The sequence below is a fragment of the Leptonychotes weddellii genome, chromosome 15, assembly GCF_054177405.1.
Source record: "Leptonychotes weddellii isolate Sample4059 chromosome 15, ASM5417740v2, whole genome shotgun sequence".
In the NCBI taxonomy this organism is placed as follows: domain Eukaryota; kingdom Metazoa; phylum Chordata; class Mammalia; order Carnivora; family Phocidae; genus Leptonychotes; species Leptonychotes weddellii.
Genome location: NC_138383.1, coordinates 21,895,772 through 21,908,570, shown reverse-complemented (window position 1 = coordinate 21,908,570; position 12,799 = coordinate 21,895,772). Strand labels below are relative to the sequence as shown.

The 12,799-nt window shown below is 55.6% G+C and overlaps 1 protein-coding gene and 2 long non-coding RNA genes across 7 annotated transcripts in view; all 3 read left to right on the top strand.

Annotated features, from left to right (window-relative positions):
* Window positions 1-2,365, top strand: part of LOC145717358 (uncharacterized) — a 9,838-nt gene extending 7,473 nt beyond the window's left edge. The window contains exon 3 of the long non-coding RNA XR_014140517.1: window positions 841-2,365. This is a non-coding gene — a long non-coding RNA (uncharacterized LOC145717358). The remainder of the gene's footprint in view (window positions 1-840) is intronic.
* Window positions 2,366-5,550: 3,185 nt separating this feature from the next.
* Window positions 5,551-7,789, top strand: LOC115943692 (uncharacterized). Its single transcript, XR_004078276.2, has 3 exons — window positions 5,551-6,051; window positions 7,037-7,206; window positions 7,404-7,789. It is a non-coding gene; the product is annotated as an uncharacterized LOC115943692 (long non-coding RNA).
* A 630-nt stretch (window positions 7,790-8,419) lies between these two features.
* PHOSPHO1 (phosphoethanolamine/phosphocholine phosphatase 1) overlaps window positions 8,420-12,799 on the top strand; it is a 7,281-nt gene continuing 2,901 nt past the window's right edge. The window contains exons 1-3 of one of the 5 annotated variants that reach the window (XM_081805170.1): window positions 8,420-8,641; window positions 9,876-9,974; window positions 12,067-12,178. Coding sequence is in view for 4 of the 5 variants with exons in the window: in XM_081805168.1 (XP_081661294.1) it covers window positions 12,134-12,178 (45 nt within the window). In the remaining variant the exon portion in view is untranslated. Of the gene's footprint in view, window positions 8,753-8,842; window positions 9,425-9,875; window positions 9,975-12,066; window positions 12,179-12,799 lie in introns of those variants that run through there. The other 4 variants (XM_081805168.1, XM_031036922.2, XM_006741449.3 and 1 more) reach the window with 4 other exon arrangements.

Below are 12,799 nucleotides of genomic sequence, written 5' to 3'. Positions count from 1 at the left end.
TTTTTTTTTAAAGATTTTATTTATTTATTTGAGAGAGAGAGAATGAGAGACAGAGAGCATGAGAGGGAGGAGGGTCAGAGGGAGAAGCAGACTCCCTGCCGAGCAGGGAGCCCGATGCGGGACTCGATCCCAGGACTCCAGGATCATGACCTGAGCCGAAGGCAGTCGCTTAACCAACTGAGCCACCCAGGCGCCCCGAACTCTGTCTTGCTTATATGGTTTCTCCAGCACCAAGCCCAATCCTGGCATACAGTAGGCTTAAGAAAAATTTGTTGAAAGAATGCAAGAGTGAATAAATGAAAAATTCCTCTGCTCCCCCCACCCCCGCCCCGCGGGGGATGAGTGGGTCTCTTGGGGAGGTATTTGCTACTCCGTGCCCAGAAAGCCCCATCTTCAGCTCCTGGGTCTTTGTCTTCTACATATAACTTCAGGCTCACTGCACTGATCTGAAAAATACGGTTGCTGTGGCCATGGGCCTGCTCGTGGGGAGCCCTGAGAGGCTCTGAGGACGCACTATAGGACAAGGCAGGCATCCCTGGGTTGAGAGGGAGGAGGGCACAGAAAGAGGCAGTCCTCAGGCTTTATTAAGTAATAAACCAAGAAGCAAGGCGGCTGGGCATATCAAATGGGCAGCTTTGGTCACCTCTGCTATGACACAGGGACACACTTTGTATTTTGCCTGCTCCAAAACGGTAAATGGCAAAAAGTAACCCGCGATTACAGCAACAGCATGGAGTTAGATGATTCTACCAGTAAGCCAGGTACATTATTGGAGGGCCTTTGAAATTGGAGTTTCTGTGTCCAAATTGCATTTCCTCCATCGTTTCTCTCATCCTGCAGTCTCACTTGGATTTGTCCCAGATCACCTGCCCCGATTGAAGGCTGGGAAGATCTATCACTGTGGTTACTCCCCGGAATACAGCCACGGAGCCCAGGTCGAGGGCCCAAGCCTTTTAGGGAGAGAACAAGAGAGCAGTGGGGGCTCAGCGTGCCACCTCCCCACTCCTGGAGGCCGTAGGATGAGATGGTCAAAGACAGGCCTGGTGAAGACAATCAATCTAGTGGCCAAATAGACAAAAACTGTGCTCTGGGTGGGTGACATGATCGAGACAAGCTTCCACCTCAGGGCCTTTGCATGTGCTGTTCGTGCTGCCTGATGTTCTCTCCTCTCATATTTCTATATGGCTCGCTCCCTCACGTCTTTGCTTAACCGGCCCCTGCTCAGTCAGACTTTCCCTGGCCACCCTTTTTAAATCGAAGCTCCCTCCCCCTCCCATTTCCCTGCTTTATTTGTCTCCATAGAACTTCCTGCTATCTGATATACTGAGTTCTTTCCCTCTCCCCCCACTCCCTTCCTTCCTTCCTTCCACTGGCTGCCTCCTTTAATAGAATATGAGAACCATGGCAATTGTGTTTACAGATGTATCTCTGGTTCTCTCTTGCTGTGTAACAGATCACCCTAAAAACTCAGCAGCTTCTTATTATCTCCACAGTGTCTCTGAGCCAAGAGTCCTAACAAGATTATAGTCATCTCAGAGCCTGACTGGGGCTGGAGGGCTGCGCCCAAACTCACTCATGTGGTTGTCGTTGACAGGCCTCAGGTCTGCACCGGCTGCTGGCCTGAGGCTTCAGTTCCTTGCCTGTGAGCTTCCCCAGGGGGCTGTCCACAGCCCGGCAACTGAGGGAGTGACCCCCAAAAGGAGGAGAGCAAGAGAGGGGGAGAGCACCCAAGACGAAGCGCAGTCTGTCATAACCCACACTGGAAGGGCTGTGCCTTCGCTTCTGCCCCCCCGCCACGGGTCACTCACAACCACCCTGGCACAGTATGGGAGGGGCCCGCAGGAGGATGTGGGTGCCAGGATGTGGGCAGCATCTAAGCCATCTTGGAGGCCAGCTACCAAGCCCCCGCACAGCCCTGGCATATAGAAGATGCTCAAGAAATCGGAGAAAGAAAGAATGAAGGTAGGAATGACTCCAGCAGAATGCGTCTAGGCTTCGTACCCACAGGGAGCTAAGAGCCCTGACCACTGCCCCATCCCTGAAGGATCTTAAACACATTGAGCTTTCCTCACCCCTCACCCCACATCCACCACCACCTCTCCCCAGCCGGGTGACCTTGGGCAAGTTCCTCGACTCAGGGGCCTGCTGTGAGGATTTGAAAAGACAAGGAGGGGGGCACCTGGGTGGGGGCTCAGTTGGGTGACTGCCTTTGGCTCAGGTCATGATCCTGGAGTCCCGGGATCGAGTCCCGTGTCGGGCTCCCTGCTCGGCAGGGAATCTGCTTCTCCCTCTGACCCTCCCGCCTCTCATGCTGTCTCTCATTCTCTCTCTCTCAAATAAATAAAATCTTAAAAAAAAATAAAAAGACAAGGAGGATATTAACTAGCTAGAATTTAAATACAAATTTAAAAAATAAAATTAAAAAAAAAAAGTTGAGGAGGTAGGCATCGTAGAGTCCGACACACACAAGTCCTCAATAAATGTCACCATGGTGGGCAGTACTGCGTGTTACTCATATTGGAGGGAAAAAAACCAAAGTAGCTCCCTGGAGTCAGGAGCCGTTTTAGAGCGGGCGATGGTGTGTGTGTGTGGGGGGGTGTGTGCGCGCGCGGACGTGTGTGCACATGCGTGTGTGTTTCTATAGCGTTCTGTCCCAGGTCGGCGGTGCCGGCGGATGACTCATGTGGTCCAGACACCAGGTTTATCACTTGGGCCAGAGATGGTCACGTGCTGGGGCCTTAGTCACCCAAACGGGCAGGACTGATGAGCCCGTGGGCCACTGCCCATTTACACTGAGTTAGCATGTATGACCCCAGTGGTTCTTAAACTTTTTGCAGAGAGGGGAGGGAAGGATAGGTGGTGTCAGGGAATCTTTTGAAAGTTTACATGAAAAATGCACATTTACATGTAAACACAAAAAAGTATCTACAGCAAGCTCAGGCCGCTCACAGGTGGACCAGGGCTCCAGAACGTTCGTGTTCCACTGCGGCCTCCGGAGAGACCAGGCGGGGCCTGTGCCTCCTGAACAAAGGAATGAATGCGTGCATACCTGGACGAACAAATAAAAGAACGAAAGCCCCAGAATCTTGGCATCTTTGCTGGTTGGCAGCACATCCTCTCCCCCTGTACAATGGCCTCAGAAAAACTGGCTGGTTTCAAAAGAGCCGCGTTCAAGTTCTGCCTTAGCCACCTTGGACTTGTCCCCTGACCTCCCTCTGCTTCGTTTTCCTCATCAGGAAAATAATATGAATTGCAGACACTGTTTTGTAAGCTACAAAGCCTACGGAACACACAAGGGGCTCTCATTTTGGTCCGACTCTTATTGTGAGGGTGCTTCTCCAGCTCCCAACTGCACAGACCTGCCTTGGGGATGGGAAGGTTCCTCCGTGGGGCGGGGTGCTCAGGGGGAAGCTGTAAAAACCGGCTGAGCTGCCGGCCCTTCCTTCGTTAGCATATCCCCAGTGAGACCGCCCAGGTTAAGCCAGGAAGCTTGCCACGGTGTCATTCCCTGCCTAAGGCCACACCCACACAAGTAGCCGAGATTGAGAGTCTTGGGATCATTCAGGTAACAAATATTTTTTGAGCAACTGCTTCAGATCAAGGGCTGCACTAGGTGCTGGGGACACCATGGGAGCAAACCCACTCTGGTCCTTATTGTCGCGGAGCTGACAGTCTGAGGGAAATAGACATTAATTGATCAGCCAGGAGGAGCCCAGGGTGCTGTGGAGGTGTGTCATGAGAGGGAGGGTGTCTGGGCAGGGCTAGTTTCCTTTTAGAAGTGACAGATGAGGGCGCCTGGGTGGCTCAGTTGGTTAAGCGACTGCCTTCGGCTCAGGTCATGATCCTGGAGTCCCAGGATCGAGTCCCGCGTCGGGCTCCCTGAGTCTGCTTCTCCCTCTGACCCTCCCCCCTCTCATGTGCTCTCTCTCTCAAATAAATAAATAAAATCTTTAAAAAAAAAAAAAAGAAGTGACAGATGAGCTGAGCCCTGCACTCAGTGGGATGGATGCGGTGGGAATTACGCTGGAAAGAGGGCATGGCAAGTGCAAAGGGCCTGTGGTGTAGCACATTTGAAAGGCTGAAACAAGGCTGTTACACAGAGTGAGCAGGGGAGGGATGCAAGAAGTAACCAGGGACACGAGGCAGGCCGAGACGAAATCACCTTGTTCTCTTTAGTGTGACATTTGCGAAAAACGGAGGAAATGGAGTGGCAGATTTCAAGACTCTGAAAGCCATTACACAGAAGGAGGGTGCCTTAGAAGCCAAGTGAGAGGAAATATCCCAGCAAGAGGGATTTGAGTCAGACTGTAAGGACTTCCTGGCCCAACTGGGACCCTGGGTGGGGAGGGGTGACTTTCTCAACCACCTGCTGAGGGTGTCTGCCAGGTAGCAGAAAGGATGTCTGCACGTTCACCTCTTTACCCAGCTCCCTCTGCCACATGACTCCCCATCCTTGCTGCTTACTGAGGGGGGATAGTGGACAGCTCTGTCTGGGTGAGTCTGTTGTGGGAGAGGGGCTGGCTTGGGGAAGGCAGGGAGGGAAAGATGCAAGGGTGGGGAGGTTGCTCTCAAGTGTCTCCAGGCTGCTCAGGGGACGTGGAGAAAGAAGGGAGGGGAAGCCAGCAGCAGGCAAGAGTAGGAGCTGAGGTGGGACGGGGAAGGAGAGTGGTCAGGATGGGGGCATCCCTGGGGGGGTGGACCTGACCCCCAGATTATGAGTCTCCTCCTTAGCCCAGAGGCACCTCAGGTCCCAGCTGCTTTACCTGCTGAAGTCCAAGACAGAATGGTCCCGGGCAGAACAGATCTGCCAGTTGTCTGACACTTTGGGGAAAAGCTGTTCGCTTATCTCTGTCTCCTCTCTGGACTGTAAGTTCCCTGAGGCAGGGTCTGTGTCTTCTTCAATGTCTTATCTCCCAGGGCCTGACACAGTTAGCAGTTGTCCAATGAAGGACAGCACAAATGAGTACTGTATCGTAGGGAGGACCCGGAGAGCGGGAGACGGTCGGCAGCCACCCACGGAACAGAGCTCGGAAGATCTGAACCTCGATCTACGTTATTGCCAGGTTCTCCCGAGCACCAGCGCAGGGGTGAGGCAGCCCATGCCCATCCACAGAAGGGCAACTCAAAACTCGTGCGAATCCTGCTTCTGCCACTTCCCAGTTCTGGGGCCTTGGACAGACTACATACCACTCGGTGCCTCATTTTTCTCATCTGTAAGGTGGAGGAACAAATAGATCCTAGGGTTGATGTGAGAATGAAGAGAGCTGAGCCTTTAGAACACTGCTTGGCACACAGTAAGCGCTCTGCCAGTGACTGTCGTCTAGGAAGGGGACGAGAGACCTGAAAAGTCCCTACGCCCCAGCATGACGCCTGAGGCCCAGAGCACCTCTGGCAGAACCCGCAGAACTGCGAACGGGGCCCTCCCGGTGGCCTCCGGCGCTAAGCCCACCTGCACAAGTCGCCAGGTCACTGAAGGGCCTCAGCCTCCTCCAGACAGAGAAGTGCAGACCTCAACATCGGAGCTGACCGCCACTTGCTGCACAGTGTCCTTGGGCAACGCACTTTCTTAATGTCCCCAAGCTTCTGCTTTTTCATTTGTAAAAAGGAGAATACTAAAACCCATCGGTCGGGGCTGTCGTGCGGATTACGTGCCTGGCACAAAATGGTCCTTCCCGGAGCTGGAGTGTTCGGAGGAACCAGGCGATCTGCCCCTCCCCTTCCGCCACTGCCCCTCCCCCACCAGGCCTGTCGCAGAGCCAGAGTCCCGGGTCCTGATTCCTGGCCTCCCGGGCTCTAACGCCAAAACCTTAGGCGAGAGTCACACCCTCTTTGTCAAGGCCAACCGGAGAGCCCCATCCCTGGCCACCTGAGTCAGGCTTCCCCAGAAACTCCTGTGTCTGTCGCCTCAGATGACCCCAGCCCCGCAAGCTCTCTGCCAGACTGACTGCCGGGAGTTCTAAGGTGAACCCCACAGGAAAAGAGGAAGTTCTGCAGCTGAGTGCTGGGCAGAGGCCTCACCCTGCTGGAGCCCGGGATGGGGTGAGGTGGGAGGTAGGACTCCCCTCCCCTTTCCGTCCCCCTCTTTAGACACATGGCTGATCATCCAACTTGTCCAACTGCGCAGCTGTGTTCATTGGCACAATGAGGGGGGAAAGTTTAAGAGAGGTAGGATTGTGCCCTGAAAAGTTCAGCGTAGGGGGAACTGGGAGTTTCTAGATTTATTCCACAGAGGTGCTTTGCACAGAGCCCCTGTGGCTCTGATATCCGCAAGCCTGGAAGGCAGAGGTGGGCAGTAAGAACTGGCTCAGGCCGCCACCCACAGAAAGTTACGGCCCGCCCCACCCTCAGCCCCATCGGTGGAAAACGTCAGCGTCAGCATCTGGATCTGCATCTAGTGCCTCCTTGGGGGCGTGTGACCCTGGGCAACTCATTTGATCTCTCTGAGCCTCAATTTCCCTGTTGGAAAATGGGGATAATCCTGCAGTGACCAGTTAGAAGATAAAATGAGGAGACACAAACGGAGTGCTAGGTCGAGCTGAACACAGCAGACGATGTGTTTCATTTAACAACAAACATCTAAGGCCTACTGTGCGCCAACAGTCTCCGTGCTGGGGTGGGCGGAACATTACCACACAAGGCAAACGTGGTCTCTGCCCTCCTGTTGCTGACAGGGGTGGCAGACGCTGAAGGAGGGGCACAGTGTGGGGTAAAGGTTAAGGCAACCAGGCTGGGGGACACCTGGGTGGCTCAGTCGGTTAAGCTCAGGCCATGATCCCGGGGTCCTGGGATCGAGCCCCGCATCAGGCTCCCTGCTCAGCAGAGAGCCTGCTTCTCCCTCTCCCTCTGCCTGCTGCTCCCTCTCCCTTTGCCTGCCACTCCCCCTGCTTGTGCTCTCTCTCTCTGACAAATTAAAAAACAAACAAACAAAAAAAACCTTAACAACAAAAAGGCAACCAGGCTGGAAGCCCAGCTGTACCATTCACCTGCTGGATGACCCTGGGCAAGCTCAACTCTTTGTGCCCCGATTTCCCAACAGCAGAAGGAGCCATGCAGCATTTCAGAGAGTGGTGAGGATTATGTGAGCTGACCCACGGAAGTGTACTGACGGCATTCCCCACGTGTTCTGGAGGCACACAGGTGATCGGTGTGATAGAAGGAGCTTCAGGATGTGTGACAGAGACCGAGCTCACCCAGCAAATGGGGCAGGTGTGTTCCTGAGGAGGGAAGTCCCCAGGAAACATGAGGGGTGCTGCAGAGCGGGAAGAGAGGGTGGGCAGCGAGGACAGGGGCGTCAGCGGCAAGGCAGTGAAGGAGCTGGGGAGCTGGGGAGCTGGGGAGCTGGAAGTTACAGTCAAGGGTTTTAAGCAGCTGTAAAGCGTTCATTCTCCTTTGTACATGCACAGGGTAATTCCTTGCTGACCCTCCTTCCCCCGCCGGTTTCCAGAGCCACGGGCTGCCAGATCCCACAGGGCCTTTCCACCTGCGGGCTTTCTTGGAGGAGTGGAGCAGGGGGAGACTTAGACCCGGGCCTGGGGGCGCCTAGGCTCTGCATCCACACAGCTCCTTTGTGACCCCGTGGGCCAGGTGTGCCTAGGTTTGAACCCAGGCAAGTAATTTCTCCTGTTGTGAATATGCAACTGTTAAGTGCAGCAACCTAGTACAGTGCCCTGTTCATAGTACGTTCTCGGTATATATAAGTTTTGGCTCTCTGCTGTTGAAACATAAGCTTCTCCTCAACCATCGGGCTGGAGGGCAGAGGGAGCTGGGGGGAGGGCTTGGGTCGGGGAGGGGGGGGGAAGGGGGAGGCAGGGGAGTGTGGCTAGGCACCAACTCTTACGAAACAGAAGAGAAAGTGGGTTTTTTATTTACAACACCACTTGCAAAGGGCAAACAGTTGGGTCCTTAAATCAGTGTTCACGGGGTAGGGGAGCGGGAGAGCCCCTTCCCCGGCAATCCCCTGTAACCTGTAACCGAGGAAGGGTCCCAAGAGGCGAGGTGCCGCGACTCCGCGCGGAGGGCAGAGCTAGGCGCACGTGGGGGAGGAACTGCTTTTCCTGGGCTGGGGCCAACGGGGCCTACCGCTGGGCTTAGGAGCCAAGAAGGGCATGGGGGCTGGCGGAGGGGTGCATTTCTGCAAATCTCAGGGCTCAGCGCCCTGGAGGCACAGCCCTGCCACTTCTGGGTGTGCGGGCGGGGGCTCACGCAGAGCCCCGCAGCCGCTCCAGCGAGGGTGCCCCCCACCCACGCTCCTCCGCAGGGATGCGCTCCCTCTCTCCTTTCTCCCTGCGCGCAACCCCACCTTCGCTCGCGCTCGGGGAGCCTGCGGGACAGCCGGGAGGCGTGGCCCGCAAGCGGCCCGCCCCTTTGATGTGCGCCGGCGCCGCTGTGATTGGACAGTCGCTTGTGACGTGCGGGGACTGCGGTGGGCCCGGGTGCTGCGGCAGCCGCAGCGCCAGCCGCGGCTCGGGCTCCGGCTCCCGGGCATTTAAAGGGGACGCGGCGGCTGCCCGGGGGGATGGGGGGCAGGTGGAGGGGGCGGCCCAGACGCACATCATCCACGGGCCCTCGGGACTGGAGGGACTCGTGAGCCGGAGCCCAGAAATCCGGGGGTGGATAAGACACCGCGTCCCCTCCAATTCCCGTAAGCACCCTTTGCCCCATCCTGCGCCCAAATACCTCAGCTAGCCCCTCTCCCCCATTCTTTACACTCCAAACTAAGCCGGGACAGACCTCTACCGCTGCCGCTCCCCACGTGAGTCCTGGGCTCCCCGAGGTAGGGGAGGGCTGGGGTCCCAGTGTGGGGTGGGGGCTGCGTGGAGTTTGAGGGCGCTCCTTCACGTGTGTCAGTGGGGGAGTCCCTGGAGCGGAGAAATGAGTCCTCCTTCTTTCTCCTACCCCACGAACGTGGTGCCGGGATAGCCCTCTGTCCCCGACTCGGGCAAAGCGAAGGAATCTGTGCCCCCTTGCTCCCCGCCACCCACCAGTCCCCTGGGCTCCCCGAGCTGCGCACCCCCTGCCCCGCATTGGAGCGAAGCACCCGCCAGCTGGGGGTGTGCCAGAATGCCTGCTTTCCAGCCACCTCTAAAAATATCTCTCCCCCCACTCCACCGGCAGCTGCCACCTCCCTGTCCACCGAGGATCCCCTTCCAGCTTGTCCACCCAGGCAGGGCGAGCCCAGAGGGGACTCCTGGTCCCAGCTAATTCACTGACACCAGGGCTCCAGGTCCTCAGGGCCAGCTTACTCACAGCCCAAGGGGGTCTCCAGGGCAATAGGGGGAGCTCTGGCTGCAACTTTGCCAAGAGGCACCAGGAACTCCTGAGTTCTGATCCTGCATCTGATGTTGTGTGACCAACCCCCCCCCTCCCCCGGGATGCTAGCTTGACCTCTCCGGGCCTCCGTTTTTCCTATTTGCTGCTGATGGTGGTAAGAAGGAAGAGACCATGATAAAGCTGGAAATACAGTCTTGGGGAGGGAGAAAACTTCAGCTTAGTTGTGGGATCCAGTTCCTAGTGATTGATAGAAGACCACCTGGGCTTGGGCAGGAGGCTTGTAACTGTGGTATCTGCAGGGTCCTCGATCGCCACTTCCATCCCTATCCTCCACATTTCCTGGGGAAGACTGTCCCCGAACTGTCCTGTGGGCTCCCAGTCCCCTCATCAAGGGGGGAGGGGGGGAATTTCAAACTGTTTCTCCCTCCGCCATCGCCATTCCTACAAATACCATCTGAAAGCATTTTTGTCAAAGGCAGGAGGAAACAAGGAGGAATCCGGTGATCTGATGTGGAATCAGGGAGGCGAGCACCACTTTTAGGTGGGACTAGAATATGGACTCCCTGCCACCCCAAAGAAACCCCTCTCTCCTCTCTCTGCTCTAGCCATCTGGAGAAGCTCCTAGAGCCTGTCCCCCTTTTCTCTGAGGGAGTCTTTTTGGTGACCACAAAAGGATTTGGTCACTTAGGACAGAGCTGCCAGAGGTGAGTAACCTTTCTGAACGTCATGAGCAGCAGATGCCAAAGGGGCCTGGGGTGCCACTGATGACCGTGGGGGTATGGGTGGCATATGGCAGCACAGCCTTCTCTTTCTGGGGCAATAAACTCAGGATGCCTGGCTTTCTGCTCTGGGGACTAAAAAAACAAGGGCAACTCACTAAACAACAAATGTTGAACCGATTTCCCTAAATAGTATTATTAGACGAAAAAATATACCATGTCTTTTGCTCTAATGAACGAGAAGTTCTGTACATGATTGAAAATCAGTGGACCATTCCTCCAAATTTTTTTTTTAAAGATTTTATTTATTTATTTGACAGAGAGAGCGAGAGAGCACAAGCAGGGGGATCAGTAGAAGGAGAGGGAGAAGCAGGCTCCCCGCAGAGCAGGGAGCCCGATGCGGGACTCGATCCCAGGACCCTGGGATCATGACCTGAGCTGAAGGCAGTCGCTTAACCAACTGAGCCACCCAGGCGCCCCATTCCTCCAAATTTTTAAAAGGAAAAGAAAAAGAAACAAGGGCAAAACCAGGAGACCCTTTTCTAGGGGATGAAAGTTGGTCTCTGGGTGGCTGCTTGAAGAGCCTGTGTATCTTTCTATGGCCCGCTCTCTTCTCCCCGCCGCACGTGTCGTCCATGTCTGTGTGTGCCGTGGGGCTGTTTGCTTTTACCGCAGAAGTGGCATCCCCTGACCTTTCTCCTCAAACTCACTAGGCCTGGGGGCACACGTGGGATATCAGGCAGGATCCTGGAAGTTTGGAACTCCTCCAGATAGGGCCTGGGAAGAGCCCTTCCATCCTCCAAAACATGCTATTCCAGTGTCCCCATGCCTTCTCTCCCATCTTCTCCTTGACCCCTCCCCTAACCCCCACCTTTTTCTGCCCCCTGCCCCATTCAGCTTTGGCTGCCTTTCCGGATTCCTAGATTGAAAGATCTTCAGTGGAAAGGCTGAGACCCACCTCCATCCATATCAAAAGGGCTTAATGCACATCTGGTTAGGGCGTGGCGAGGGGTGGGGTAGCTCCAGGTGATAGGGGCCCTCCCTCTGACCTATGCCCTGTTCCTGGGAGGTCCCAATCTCTGTCTCGGGGGCCCTCAGCTTCTCCCTGAGGGTCTGGGATGGTCTGGGGAGCATGTCACCTTGACAAAGTCAGGCGTTTCCAGTGTCATCCGCTGTCACCACCAGAGGGCAGCAACCAGCCAGGACTTTGCTCCTTTCCCGGTCTAGTCCCCTGGTTCTCAGTATCTTTCCAGATCTGTCCCAGCTGCTTCTAGTCTCTCATTCAACCCCAAGGTGTGTGTGTGGGGGGGGGGGGATGGGGCATGGGGAGGCACTGGGGGCTGTAGGTGCTGTCCTCTGTAACTGAGCTGCTGAAGCCCCCGCGAAGCCAGCCCCTGTCCCCAAAGCCACACAGCAAAGCCCCGCAGAAATTTCAAACTGACTTCCAGCCGATTGCCAGCCTCTGAAAGCACCAGGGAGGCCAGTCCCAGGTCATCTGTGATGCTCAGGGGTCCCGGCCCCCAGCTGTGGTACAGTGACCCGGGCATCTGCCCCTTCCCTTTTAAGGGCAGAGAGCATACAAGGCTGTGGCCAGGTGTTCATGAACCAGGCTCCCTGGGGACACAGCACAGCCTCTGGCAAGTTAACCTCTCTGGGCCCTTATCTGCTGAATTCATGGGACTGCGATGAGCAGTGGGAGAACACTGGTGCGGGTGATGTGTAAACCATGACACAAGAAAGGGGGCCAGGATTATACTGGAGAAAAAAGCGCTGGTCTCAGACCCTAAGTTCTGGTTTTGAGATCTGTCTTTGCCACTTACCTTTGAGTAAATCGGCTAACCGTTCTGGATCTCCAATTAATATCACCTGTAACCTCTCGAATGTCCCAGGGGGTGGGTAGGAGGATACGTAGCAAGGGCTTTGCCATCTGTGAGCGCTGTGCCTATTTGAGGGGTTTTCACTGAGCCCCTGGGAGTGGTTCCCGGGGCTCAGCCAAGGAGATAGAATCAGGTGCGCATTAGTAGTGGAAACAAAGCTAGCTGCTGGCGCTCTCAGACAGAACTTGTGTGGTTGTCAGGAGCTCTGGACGACGGCTGGAGGCCGACAGAGTCCCTACAGGTGGTGCCCAGGGTGATGCAGTGACAATGAGCGGGTGTTTTCCAGTTGCTGGCCTCCGATGCCTGTCTAGGGTAAGTGGGTCCCTCCAGGGGTCTCTTAGGATGAGGTCTCAACCCCCTTCCCATTATGGGGTGGAAGGAGCCCTATCCAGCCCCCTTTAGGCCTACCCTCATCTCTACTGGGCCTCCACTAATCCCTGGAAGCTTCCATCCCAGGTGTGGGGTCCTGCTGCTTTACGTACTCCAGGGATCCTGGGCCACTGAGACTCCCAGATGGATGTCGATGAGACCAGAGGGTGACTCTAGGGATGAGCTCGAAGGGACAGTGCTATTAGGGAGGCAGAGAGCTAGGTCCACATCCCAGCTCTGAAATTCGGAGCTTTGACTTCCGTTTCACAAGGTGGGCCAGGCCACAAACATCACAGGAATATCAGAGATCGAGTTAGGAAGAAGCCAGAAGGAGGAGTGGTTCCGTCTGGACTGACTGAGGTGGGAGGCCAGGAGGGAGAAAGGCAGTGTGGTGGGTATTCTGAAGCGGTACGTGATTTGCTCTCTGCCCATCCGCCGGCAGGCAAAGGTGGCGGGACAGGCTGCTGAGGGCTTCTGTGGCCTCCATTCGCTTGCCTTTCTTTGTGCCTCACACTTGCACTCTTTTTTTTTTTTTTTTTAAGATTTTATTTATTTATTTGACAG